General features: G+C 34.7%; 1 protein-coding gene and 1 long non-coding RNA gene across 3 annotated transcripts in view; one reads left to right on the top strand and one right to left on the bottom strand.

Moving 5' to 3' along the window:
- Positions 1–30: 30 nt before the first annotated feature.
- The window catches only part of LOC100866614 (A disintegrin and metalloproteinase with thrombospondin motifs 12), a 34,526-nt gene continuing 22,097 nt past the window's right edge, over positions 31–12,459 (bottom strand). Inside the window, exons 4-19 of one of the 2 annotated variants that reach the window (XM_086911327.1) lie at positions 11,377–11,530; positions 10,524–10,831; positions 9,993–10,117; positions 9,759–9,908; positions 9,141–9,287; positions 8,034–8,181; positions 7,403–7,501; positions 6,775–6,984; positions 5,643–5,882; positions 4,646–4,769; positions 4,380–4,506; positions 4,151–4,271; positions 3,926–4,066; positions 3,309–3,427; positions 3,063–3,232; positions 31–1,239 (exon numbers count right to left, since the gene is read on the bottom strand). In XM_086911327.1, the coding sequence (XP_086767453.1) occupies positions 677–1,239; positions 3,063–3,232; positions 3,309–3,427; positions 3,926–4,066; positions 4,151–4,271; positions 4,380–4,506; positions 4,646–4,769; positions 5,643–5,882; positions 6,775–6,984; positions 7,403–7,501; positions 8,034–8,181; positions 9,141–9,287; positions 9,759–9,908; positions 9,993–10,117; positions 10,524–10,831; positions 11,377–11,530 (2,946 nt within the window). In that variant the 3' untranslated portion in view covers positions 31–676. Of the gene's footprint in view, positions 1,240–3,062; positions 3,233–3,308; positions 3,428–3,925; positions 4,067–4,150; positions 4,272–4,379; positions 4,507–4,645; positions 4,770–5,642; positions 5,883–6,774; positions 6,985–7,402; positions 7,502–8,033; positions 8,182–9,140; positions 9,288–9,747; positions 9,909–9,992; positions 10,118–10,523; positions 10,832–11,376; positions 11,531–12,459 lie in introns of both variants that reach the window. The other variant, XM_086911328.1, reaches the window with a different exon arrangement.
- LOC147657192 (uncharacterized) lies at positions 5,786–7,330 on the top strand. The gene is made up of 3 exons (XR_015293062.1): positions 5,786–6,151; positions 6,207–6,289; positions 6,370–7,330. It is a non-coding gene; the product is annotated as an uncharacterized LOC147657192 (long non-coding RNA).

The following is a 12,459-nucleotide window of genomic DNA, read 5'->3' as shown; positions in this document are numbered from 1 at the left end:
AAAGAAAGAAAGAAAAGGAAACTCGACGCGTATTTAATATATTATATAATTTAATTAGCTTATCTATATTTCTCGATACTTCTAAATACATACTCTTACAAATACGATACTTTTTTAAAACGCTCTCTTAAACGTTATTCGAATAAAGTATCCATTATTATTATTATCATTATTATAATAATATCAAATAGTTATCGATATTAAGTTATTTAAACTGTACAAAGACAAACTGCACTTGGATTTATCTTGAATTAACTCGAGACAACGATAATACCACGTTTTCAAATTAGTTGAAGTTTCACAGTGTCGGAGGAGAATGGGAGGGGAGGGGGAGAGGGGGAAAAAGAATATTATCTCAATTTTCTTCAACTTCGTTTCTCGAGTCATAAATCGTTTCACGAATATTTAAATACCATATTTCGTTATATCGATCTTCGAAAAAGTACATCATATATATATATATATATATCCTTTAAACGAATTTCTCCCATTAATTTTGATTCTGACCCCGATCGCATCAACCAACCAAACCAATTCGTATTCGAAAACCGCTTATTACGTTATCAACCCTACAATTCCCCTAGAATCTTAATCCTAATCCCCATCCTGCTGCTACTGCACGTCACGAAATCGTCGAAATCAAAACGCTTTCTCTTTCTTCTGCGATTTTCGACCTCTACGAGCCGAGAGTGGCATTCTTCCACGTCTTGAAGTCGGGTGGCCGCGTGACACCCTCCATCTCCTCCATCACCCTGTACGCCTCGGTCCCGTTGAACACCTTGATGCGCGAGGTGTCGAGGCCGCCCCCGATGCTCATGTCGCCGATCTGCTGGTAGGCGAGGTCCGACAGATTCGCTTGCAGGTCCTCGATGACGAGGGGCGCTTGCATCACCATCACTTTTTCCACGGGGAGCGAGTCCTTGATGATCGCGCCGGGCTTCGGCGTGGGGAAGTCGTTTATGCATGACGTCGCGCGCTTCCTCTTCCCCTCCTCGGCGAGGGACCACTCGCGGAGTAACTGGCGGAAGTCGGCTATCCCCGCTCCGCCCTCCATCTCGCTGATCTCGCGTGGAACGCCGTACGCCCTCTCGAGGTAGCGGGCCAGGCTCAGGTCCACCGCCTTGTCGATCAATCGGCCCTGCTCCTCGGCCGGAAGTTTCGCCTGCTTCTTGTTCTTCTTCCCGTCCCGCTCCGTGTTCCGTGTCTTCTTCGTGCAGATCTTCTTGCACGGCCTCTTGCCTGCCATCGGGATTTGAAAATTATTTCTTCTGAATGTTTTTTTTTATTTTTATTTTTTATTTTTATATTTTTTAATTTTATATATATATTTTTTTTATTTTCTTAGAGAGCAAGTTGCGATCTTGGGATTTTAGAGTGATTATGATTTAGGAGTGAGAAATTGGTAATCTTTTGGCTGAATGAAATTTTTCGATTTTTTTTTACGAGTTAAAACGATGGATGTATCAAATGATTTTATTTATTGGATTTGAAGTTAATTTTTTAGCAATGGAATTGTGATCTTGGGTCAACATTTTATGTGTTATTCGAGTTTTCATTTATTATTGTAATTGTAATCTTGAGATTTTAGAGTTCATGATAAATATAGTGATTCGATTAGACTTTAAGATTTGGCAATAAAATCGCGATTTTTCGAGTTTGAGTTATATACCAAACGATTCGATTGGATTTGAAATTAAATTTTTAGTGATGTAATTTAATCTTGGAATTTGAATCTATAGCAAATATGAGAAATAACAGAAATTTAGAAATTTTTCTAAATTTTTTAGTGATGGAATCATGATCTTGGAATTCAATTCAGTGGATAAGAGTGATTCTATTGGATTTGACATTTTGTTGTTTTTTTTATTTATTATTAAAAATTTGATAATATTTTAATAATGAAATTGTGACTTTTTGAAATTTGAGCGAATGTGCCAAATTATAGCAATCGAATTGAATTTTGAAGATTTTCTTAAAAATCAAAATATATGTATCTTTGATGCCCAAATACAATAGATAGATTTTTGAATTTAGAGAAGAAAAGTTTGGAAGCTTTAAATTTCGCAGAGAAATAAGAACGACAAGGAAAGTGTTGCTCATTCAACGCGATTTGTGCATATTTTCTCATCCACTCTCGGCCACCCTTTTCTTTTTCATCGCAGTGTCAATATTTTATTTCCATTACACCGTAAATCTTTCCCTACACGTATGTATATCACGCGCCTACGTATATTTACCAATACATGCAGCAAAATGGAAAAATAATATTTTCGAATGTCTACAGTGAGAAAAAAAGTTACTGCGAATTGCGCGCGTTTGCACATTTTCAAAAAGGCACTATTTCATTAAAACGACAAATGCAATTATAAACGTACGCGATATTTCGATGCAGTGCACGTTTCCTTAACCCATTCCCTTTGAATTAATAAAACAATAGAATTTTTTTTATTAAATTAAAGAAAAAGAGAGGGAAAACATTAATTAAATCATCAATTTTTATCGATAAATTTCAGATCCTTTTAATAATTTAAACGCCAAAATAAAGAAAAAGAAAAAAAAAACACTAAATCATCTTGTCAATTAACTTTAATCGATAAAAAATATTTCTAGCAAAGGAAGATTATTTGGTAAAATTTCGGATCCTTCCAACGATTTATAATTTAAGTGTCAAAATAAAGAAAAAGAAAAAAAAAATACTAAATTACTTTGTCAATTAATTTAGATAAAAAATATTTCTAGCGAAGAAAGATTATTTGGTAAAATTTCGGATCCTTCCAACGATTTATAATTTAAATATCAAAATAAAAAGAAAAAGAAAAGGAAAAATTACTTTGTCAATTAGCTTAGATAAAAAATTTATTTCTGGCAAAAAAATACTATTAGTAAAATTTCAGATCCTTCCATAGACTTATAATTTAAACATCAAATTAAAGAAAAGAAAGAAAAAAAAATCTAAAAAAAAAAAAAAAAAAAAAACTAAATCACCTCGTCGATTAACTTAGATCGACAAAAAAACATAATTTACAAACGAGATGGAGAAAAAAAGGTATCGATGCGCTCACCTACGCACTCCTCTTTTTGTTTGGGCACGCGACCTTTGCACGCGTCCAGATTCGCTTGAATGTCATCCTGGCCCGCGATCGGCGCGGGTCGTATACATTGCACCTTTCGATGCCTCGTTCCCTTCTTTCCGTCGCAGGCGCTACACTTGCTCCACTGACTCACGCGCCACCTTTTAAGAACACGACGATTACGATTACCCAATTTTGAAACAATTTATGATACTCTTCGTTTGGCGAGACACGTACTTGGCAGGACACGCATGCGTGTTGCACACTCGAGTTTTCGGCTCTGGCCGCGGTATCCCGTTGCAAAAGCTGGACACCACCTTTCCTCCGTATTGCTCGATGCACGTTGGCTGCGAGATCTAAATCGATACGTGTATGTCGATGTGTATATGTATTTGTGAGGAGGAGAAATGAAAAAAAAATTGCGAAAGGGCAATTAGCCTTGTTGAAACAAGGAAGAGGAAATGGAATGATATATTCGATACACAACGACGTTTCTTTTATCATTTCTTTTATCATTAAAAGAAAGATACGCGATATGATGCACAAAAGATATAAAATAGTGCAAAATATTACGATATTCAAAGAATCGGATTTCTTGTGAAAATTCCAGTATCTATCGACACACTCGTTTCTTTCGAGATTAGCAAGATAATCGCGTTGAAACGAGATCGGATCGTCGACCAATTGAACATAATCGATACACGAAATACACATTTCGATATTCCTATACAATGGAAGTAAAACACGCATCACACGCGCTCTACTAATAATAAAATTGTTTCCACGATATTGTAAATTGATCACGAAACGATAATTATTTCGTTATATATATATAATCGGATAATGAAAATTACCATGGTTCCACCTGCGCATCTGACGCTGCACTCGGACCATTCAGTGAAATCCCAAAGATATTTAGGCTTGTACGCGTTATCGGTCGACATCACGTAATACAAGTAATGAACCCCGAATATGTTACCTTCCAGCATTAAATACTGAAAAAAAAAAGAGATTTTCACGGAAATTTTAACCGATAGTTCGAATTTTTCGAAAGGAAAAATTGCAGATCTCGAACGAACCTGAAATTCAAGATCCTCGCTGATGGGTCCTTTTATGAAAATTTCCTCCAGATTTTTATCAGGTCTTATGTACATAAGGATGCTATTCGCGCATTGGTAGTCACCGGCTCTCTCTATGACGCTACACGTGAAATTCGATATTATCGTCTGTTTTGTCCGTAATTCAAAGATTCGAATAGAAATAATAGAGATGAAAAAGAAAATTCGTCGAGGTGAGGAAAAAACTTACAAATCTTTGTTTAAACAATAATTGTTCGTATTGGCGATTTTCACTGACAAATAGTTCGGATGAGGGCCCAATTCCTTCACGCTTATACTTCGAGCACCCTTGGGAATAGTCACTATCTTCATTATCTCTGTCAAACGATATTGAAAACAACGATGTATAGGTTATATATAATAATTCTTCTTTCTTCTTCCTTCCTTTTCTTTTTCTCAATAAAAAGAAAATTGTTTGTTTCGAAAACAATTCGAAACAAAGAGTGTGAAACTTACGACCGGTTATTTTCGTTTCATTATACACGCCTTCCACCGGTTTGCACTTCGTACCGTCGCCTTTGCACACTCCACACTTGTCCTCGATGGCGTCCGAGTCGAACACCCAATCGCAACCGACTTTCTATAACATCACATCTTTCAGTTCCCCTTTTTATTAATCACACCGTTTATATTATACTCATAACACGTATATAACTCGCATAATCTGTAACTATCAATAATTAAATCAACGAGATCTTTACGGATGAAAGAATGTTGGAAGAATTTCTTTAAAATTTGTCGGTAAAGAAGAAAACGAATACATTACGTATATGATATGGAAAATCGTATACGTAATAGAAAAATGGAAGGTAACGATTTGATTACAAAAAAAAAAAAAAAATTGACGAGCATAAAATATCAAAGACTTAGCTTACATTCGATGAAATGATTACAAATAGATATCAAACATAAAATATTACTATTAAGAACTATATCGTATCAGATATAATTGATTTAAAAAAAAATGTAATTGTACATATCAGCGATTCTCTTCGTCACGGTACACTCTTAACAATTTAAAAATTTGGCAGCACACTAACGATAAGGTAAATTAAAAGAATTTTACTTGATTTATCGATCGATGTACCTGTAATATATTTTGTAAAATTAACAATGTATATGTGTTTATTCGCAATAGCCAGAATTTTTTTTAGGAAGGCGTTAAAAAACTATCACAGCGCATTCTGTATCTTATAAAACTCTTCAAACGATCAAATAAATATTTGAACTGAAGCGTAGTGTCGATTGATAAAGAAATGTAAAAAAAAAAAAAATTAATTTTCACTTTAACACTAAAGTGCCGCGGCACAGTAGTTGAGAATCACTGGTTTATCGAACGCGAAATGATCAAAAAATATAACATTCGTTTAATTACTCTTAATCAATCGGTATCGACGGTACAGGAGTGTTGAGCATCGAATAAATGAAGAACGACGAATATCGACACGCTTACCCTACATAGACCAGCGACGCACATATTATTCGTGCCAGCTTTACAGGGAGTCGAGTCGTTCACCATTTTTTGAAGTATCACGAAACTGTTCTCCTCGTTTAGACAGTACAATATGCACGGGTCGAGATGGGGCGCCATGTGGGCCGTCCAATTGTGCAGTTTGTTGTCGGACAGCGGCATCTTGTCGTTGAACGATGCGCATTGCATCATGCGATACGAGGGTCTCTTCGGGTCGCAGGGCTGTGAGAGAGTCGTTTCGTTACTACTTTCTCGAAAAGAATAAAAATAGAAGGGAAGGAAAGTACTTGGTACGAAGTTTGAAATATATTATTGGATAATAATTTGGAAAAGTTAACCCTTTGCACTCGTATTTATATTTAAGAACGTTACCAATCGACTCGGAATTCTTTTTCATATTCGATCGAATATTTTTGGGAATATATTACAAGTTGACTATATATATACATTTAAGCAAAAACTAGAAAACATTGCAACAAAAGTCGTAGAACGTAAGTAAAACGTAATACTAATGTAAATATATGTATTTATAATATTAAAATGTAGGATAGCGACAGAATACGAATGCAAAAAGTTAAAAGTTGCGAATAGCTTTTTGGGATATGATATTATTTATAAAATTGAGCGAGGTAAGAGGAAATATAAAATATTCGATTACCAGATTCAATAGAATAGATGGAAATAAATAATATATTTTCTTCAAAAATAGGTTATGGGAATAGCGGTTCACGATCAAGCGCGCACACACACACACACACGAGTACACGCGCGACATCTAGCTAGATTTCTGTGAAACTATGTGTTCAAATTGAAGGAAATTGCTCGTATAGAAGACACAATTATAACATTTGGATTTTGGATTAAATTTTTCTACTCCCAAGAAGAAATTAATACAGAAATGTTTAAATTCGTAATACGAAAATCGATAGTTTCAATAAACATCTCTAAATATAAGAAAGAAGAAAAAAATTGCAATTAAAAACTACATCACACTTACAATATAAAAAATTCTATCAAGACTTGAGCAAAATAAATATTCTAAAACTGAGGAATGAACACGAAGAAGAAAGGAAAGTGGCGTGATCATGGCACAAAGAAATAGCGGAATGTTTACATTGGTGTTGCAAATGGTCAATTTCTTCCTCTCCCCGATGCAATATTTCCCTTTGTTGGCGGGCTGCGGATTGTCGCATTCCCGCTCCGCGTATTTCAATCCGCCACCGCAGGATCTGCTGCAAGTGCTCATCGGGCCCCATTTGCCCCAACCTCCGTGGATGGCGGCGGGCCGGGCGCCCATGTCCACGCACAGCTTGTGTATGCACCACTGCACAACAGACGTCCATTTTTATTATGCATTTATGCAAAAAAAAAAAAAAAGGAATATATTGGTAAAAATAAAAAATTTAAAAAATTGGGAATTGTGAAAAATGCTTAAACAATTTTGATTCGATTTCCTTTCGTCTCGTCATTCGAAAATGTAATTCAAGTTTCTCTTTGGATAGGAGATAAGTTGTTTTGCCATATGATAGATATGATAGATGTTTTATGACGAGATTGCAATTTACTAAACAAACTTACGAGTTCTATTGATAAAATATTCCTGTGTTATTTTTAATACGAAAAATTTAAAACGAAAAAATCGTGTTGAAAATAAAGATTGCAAAAAAGTCTCTCGACGATAATTTTTACTTAAAAAAAAAAGAAAAGAAAATCAATGGCACTTATACACCTATTCGACAAACCTTTTTCTCGCCGCATTTCGTCCCATCAGCGCTCTGTGCCCCATTGCTCATGCAAGTGGTTTCGTTCACTTGGCACCACAGCTGCTCGCACATTTTTGTCTGAAACGTTCGAATTAAATAAGAGACAATCGAAGTAATTATTTATTATTATTTTTCAAGAAAATATACGACACGATGCGAAATTATATATTGTTTCAAAAATTATTTCTCAACGCGTTAATATAATGAAACGAAAAATCGAAGAAAATTTCCAATGGACAGATATCGATATTTTTTTTGATATGGAAACAATTGTAGAACTGAAATGAAAAATGCAACGATATTCAAATTGGCCGCATTCGAATGGGAACAACAAATTGAAAATTCATTCCTACTTTTTTTTTTTTTCCATATCCATTTCGAAGAAAATCCTCGTATAATTGAATTCAACGTTTTTCGATTAAAACATATTTAAAACACTCGTTTTCTTTACCTCGAGATACAACGAGTATATTAAATATAAATATATAATCGTCCGTTCGAGATAAAATCTTTCTATCTCTCAACCAACGCGTTCCAAAAGTTTCACTCTTTAAACCAATCGTTCGGAGAAGTAGAGAAAGGATAGATATAAATATACATATATATATACCGCGTGAGATGTGCATAACTTGGAGCCGGGATATTGCATGTCGCATTGGAAATCGGCGCCGTACATCGCGCCGGCCAGCATATCCGGAAGCCTGAACTTGTCGGGCGGATTTTTCGGGTCGTCGATCAAGCAGTCGCCCAACTTTCCCCTAAATCGATCGAACGAATTTAAGAAAAATCGATCCATTTCCCGATCGTCGATTCGAAAATGAATAAATATTACGTTCATCGTATTGATTTGAGCAGATACGAAAAAAAAAAAGAAAGATTATTTATTAATTATTATTTATTTATTTATTACGTTCATCGTATTGATTTTTATTATATATTTATTATGAATTAATTATTTATTTATTTATTACGTTCATCATATTGATTTGGACAGAAAAAAAAAAAGAAAGAAAAATTTATCATTTATATTTATTTATTTATTTATTTATTTATTTATTACGTTCATCATATTGATTTTGAGTATTGATTATTAATTATTAATGTATTTATTACGTTCATCATATTGATTATTTATTATTTATTATTAATTATTTATTTATTTATTACGTTCATCATATTGATTTTTATTATTTATTATTAATTATTTATTTATTTATTACGTTCATCATATTGATTTTTATTATTTATTATTAATTATTCATTTATTTATTACGTTCATCACATTGATTTGAGCAGAAAAAAAAAGAAAGAAAAATTTATCATTTATTATTTATTTATTTATTTATTTATTTATTACGTTCATCATATTGATTTTTATTATTTATTATTAATTATTTATATATTTATTACGTTCATCATATTGATTTTTATTATTTATTATTAATTATTTATTTATTTATTACGTTCATCATATTGATTTTTATTATTTATTATTAATTATTCATTTATTTATTACGTTCATCACATTGATTTGAGCAGAAAAAAAAGAAAGAAAGATTTATCATTTATTATTATTTATTATTAATTATTCATTTATTTATTACGTTCATCATGTTGATTTTTATTATCTATTATTAATGATTTATTTATTTATTACGTTGAGCGAAAAAAAAAGAAAAAGAAAAAGATCGGAGAATATTTGTGAAAAATTATTTACTCGATCAGATTGGTGATGAATCTTCTGCTACAGGGTGACCATCTCAGCGTGAACGGATTGACGAAAGGCGACATGATGAAGTAACTTTCGTCCTTGTCCTGGGGCTCGCATCCACTGATCTCCATCGTGTCGTGAGAACAGCCCATCCTGGAAATTTGCCCATAATTCGAGAATTATTATTTCCTCCTTTCGTGCTGGAAAAAAATTGAACGAGATACAACGCAAAGAGAAATCTTCGCGTTTATAGAATAGAATCCTTTCTTCTTTTCTTTTTTATTATTATTAAATCCTTCGCTGCTAATTGTCACGAATACAATACCGTGCCGCGAATTAAAAAATATCCTCTTCGAGTTCGAGGAATTTTGATCCATCGACTCTCGAAAGGTCGACTCCGTGAGATATCGATTTTTAAAATCAACGAAAGAAGCCACTTCGATAATTTATTCGTTCGAAATTTTTTTACTTCGATTCCTCGCCTTTCAAAAATAAAAAGTCTTGCGAAAAATTTCAGGGACTTTTTTCGTCGATTTAACTTTCGAAAAAATTCGGATCAACAGATTTGAAATGGTTAGAAGCGAAGGGTGTAAGGTGTAATAAAGAGACGTGCATGGACAGTACACGTGACCAACTTCGTGGGCAACCGTGATCCCAAGATTCAGGCCTGTGTCTTCGCAAATGGCGGCTGCCTTCTTTCTGTCGCAGGCTGTCGCGAGATAAGCGAGGCCCAACAGATCGCAATTCGTCAAGTTGTCCGCGCAGATGTCGTATCTGAAAAAAATCTCTCTCGATTCTCTCCGATTAAAAAATCAAAAAAAAGGGGGGGGGGAGGAAGAGAAGAAGGGAAGGGGTCACCTGGTGATAAGGACACCTATGTCGAAGTGATTCGGGTGATCCGTGTCCTCGGGGTTCAACTTGTCGGCCCACGCGGCGAAACTGGCCAATGTATCTTCGGCGTTGGGACTAATGGACAAATCTATCTACGGGAAAACCATTTTGAAATGGATAGGAACCATTTTGTGATCGCGGGTGTAAAAATCGATCCCGAGAAATTATTCGATTCGTCGTCCGAAACATCGATTCAAAAATGATCGATCGAAAACTTTTTTTTTTCATTTTAACAGAAAGCAAAGTTCGAGCTCAAATTTAACTTCGATTTTTGTTACGCCAATCTTTTACGTTCTTTTTGTTCTTCAACTTCACGCGAATATGTCAATATTTTCGTAAATTTAGCTAAATTTTGTAAAAAAGTTGAAAAGCATACGTTCTCAAGATCATCGAGATCCGTAACACGGTTATATTTATTCGTATGTGATCAATTAATTGATAATCGATATTATTAAAAAAAAAAAAAAAAAAGAATTTCTCTAACTAGTTTCGTATTACCTCCTCCTTTTCCTTCTCCAAGTATATCATTCGAACGATAACCAAATCTATCTGATTCCCCACACTTTTGTCGTGATAATAGTCGGCGGCTATGTTCATAATGGTCAACAGATACTGCTCGAAATTGCTGTTGTTGTAAAAGTCGAGAAACTTTCTGTCCGCGATCACGGCGATCTCCATGTAACGATGGATGCTATGGCCGTACGGCATGGAATCCTTCCCCTCCTTTCGCTTCTTCCTCTCGCCCTCCTCCATGATCTCCTTCTCCCGCCTGGCCAACTGCTTCGCCCACTCCTCCTCCCACTTGTCTGGAAACACGCGAAAACCCTTTCCAATTTTTCTCCCTTTTCTTTTTTCCTTCAAATCTATCTCTCATCCCTCGATCCCCAACCTTCACTCTCTGTCGCAAGAGGAGTGGTTCGAATGGAAGAAGAGCTGAATCGAATTATTTCCGATTTTGAGCTTGTGATTGGAGATTTAGAATTTTTGTAAAAAAGAATGTGTAAAAAAGAAATTAACATTGCATTTAGTATGGGATATAAAAAAGAAAATACATATAAATATATAGAAAGACGAAATATGTAGTATAATGTTGAAATAGAATAGAAAAAAAATCGATAAATATTTAAATAAAGATGAAACGAGTAAAACAAGATTAATTTTCTTTTTTTTTTTTTTTAAATATGGATTATATTTATATATGCCTATATATGCGGATTTAAAATTTTAACGTATAAAAGTTTTAATATATAGTTATTATACGTTGAAACAATTATTATATATAAATTTGAAAATTAATTTTCTCCGGTTAATATAAAGAAAGTGAAGAGAAAACGAATTATGATAATCTAACCGCTGGTTCCGCAATGCTTCTTTTTGGGAAGTTCGTCCTTCTTGGTGGGGCCTCGCTTGTAGGCAATGTGCACGTGCTGTCCATCTTCCTTAGGCTCCGTCTCGATCGCCGGCTCGATGAAATATCGGCCATGATCAGTTTGTACGTAACCGACCTGCGTCCATGATCGTTCGTTAATCGACACTTATTGCACACCAGACCTTCCAGTATTTTGAAATTCGAATTTTCACAAAGTCCAAATTTTTCACGCTCCCAAAAATCCAAAATTATTCCACGATATAATATAACGTATAACGTTGTTCGAGCACGTCTAACGGAGAATCGGAACGATAATGGTTGACAAGGTATCCATTTTGCTTTCGAAAATTATTTTATTTTCGTTAAAACGCGGTTTTCACTCGCGATTAACTCTACAACAGGCGAGATTCGTTTTATTATTAAATTCTTTCTCGACAGAGCGAAGTTCAATTCATGAAAATTTCGATCCGTGTAATCGAGTTTCACGAATTAGTTTCACGATAGATGGCGCATTACCAACGTGACATCAACGTGACATCCATCGCGCATGCCCAAATTACAATCCCCCAATTACGCAACATTTATCGCGAGCAGAGCCAACGGTGTAATTCAAAATACGCCTGCCGCGTGTACAAACAGACTGCTCTCTACCTCCCTCTCGTGTAATTCACGCGAAATTGCGTGCTATGTTCGAACGCCCGAATATTCGAGGAAAATTTACCGATTCAATAACGCGATCCAATCCGATCGGTTTACCTGGATCTAGTAACTTACTCTAAACGTGACGACACGCCTGGGAAAACCTAGCTTTCTCTCGATATATTCTCTCATCTTCGAATAGTTTTTTGTTTTGGAAATAAACGAGATATTCCTTTTTATCGAAAGGAATTGACGAACGAAAGAAGGGGTCATGTTTCGGTGAAATTCACGATTTTAAATCTATTCGCTCCTCTCGTTTTCCTAACAAGATTTCTTTGTAACCTCGTGTAACTTTATGAGGTAGCGTTTATCTTAAAGAACACGACAATTAGGAACAATCTCTTTATATACACATATATAAAGCAC

The sequence above is a fragment of the Apis florea genome, unplaced genomic scaffold, assembly GCF_048593485.1.
Source record: "Apis florea isolate Af1SG1 unplaced genomic scaffold, ASM4859348v1 contig_3203_pilon, whole genome shotgun sequence".
NCBI classification, from domain to species: domain Eukaryota; kingdom Metazoa; phylum Arthropoda; class Insecta; order Hymenoptera; family Apidae; genus Apis; species Apis florea.
This window is presented reverse-complemented; position numbering and strand designations above follow the sequence as displayed.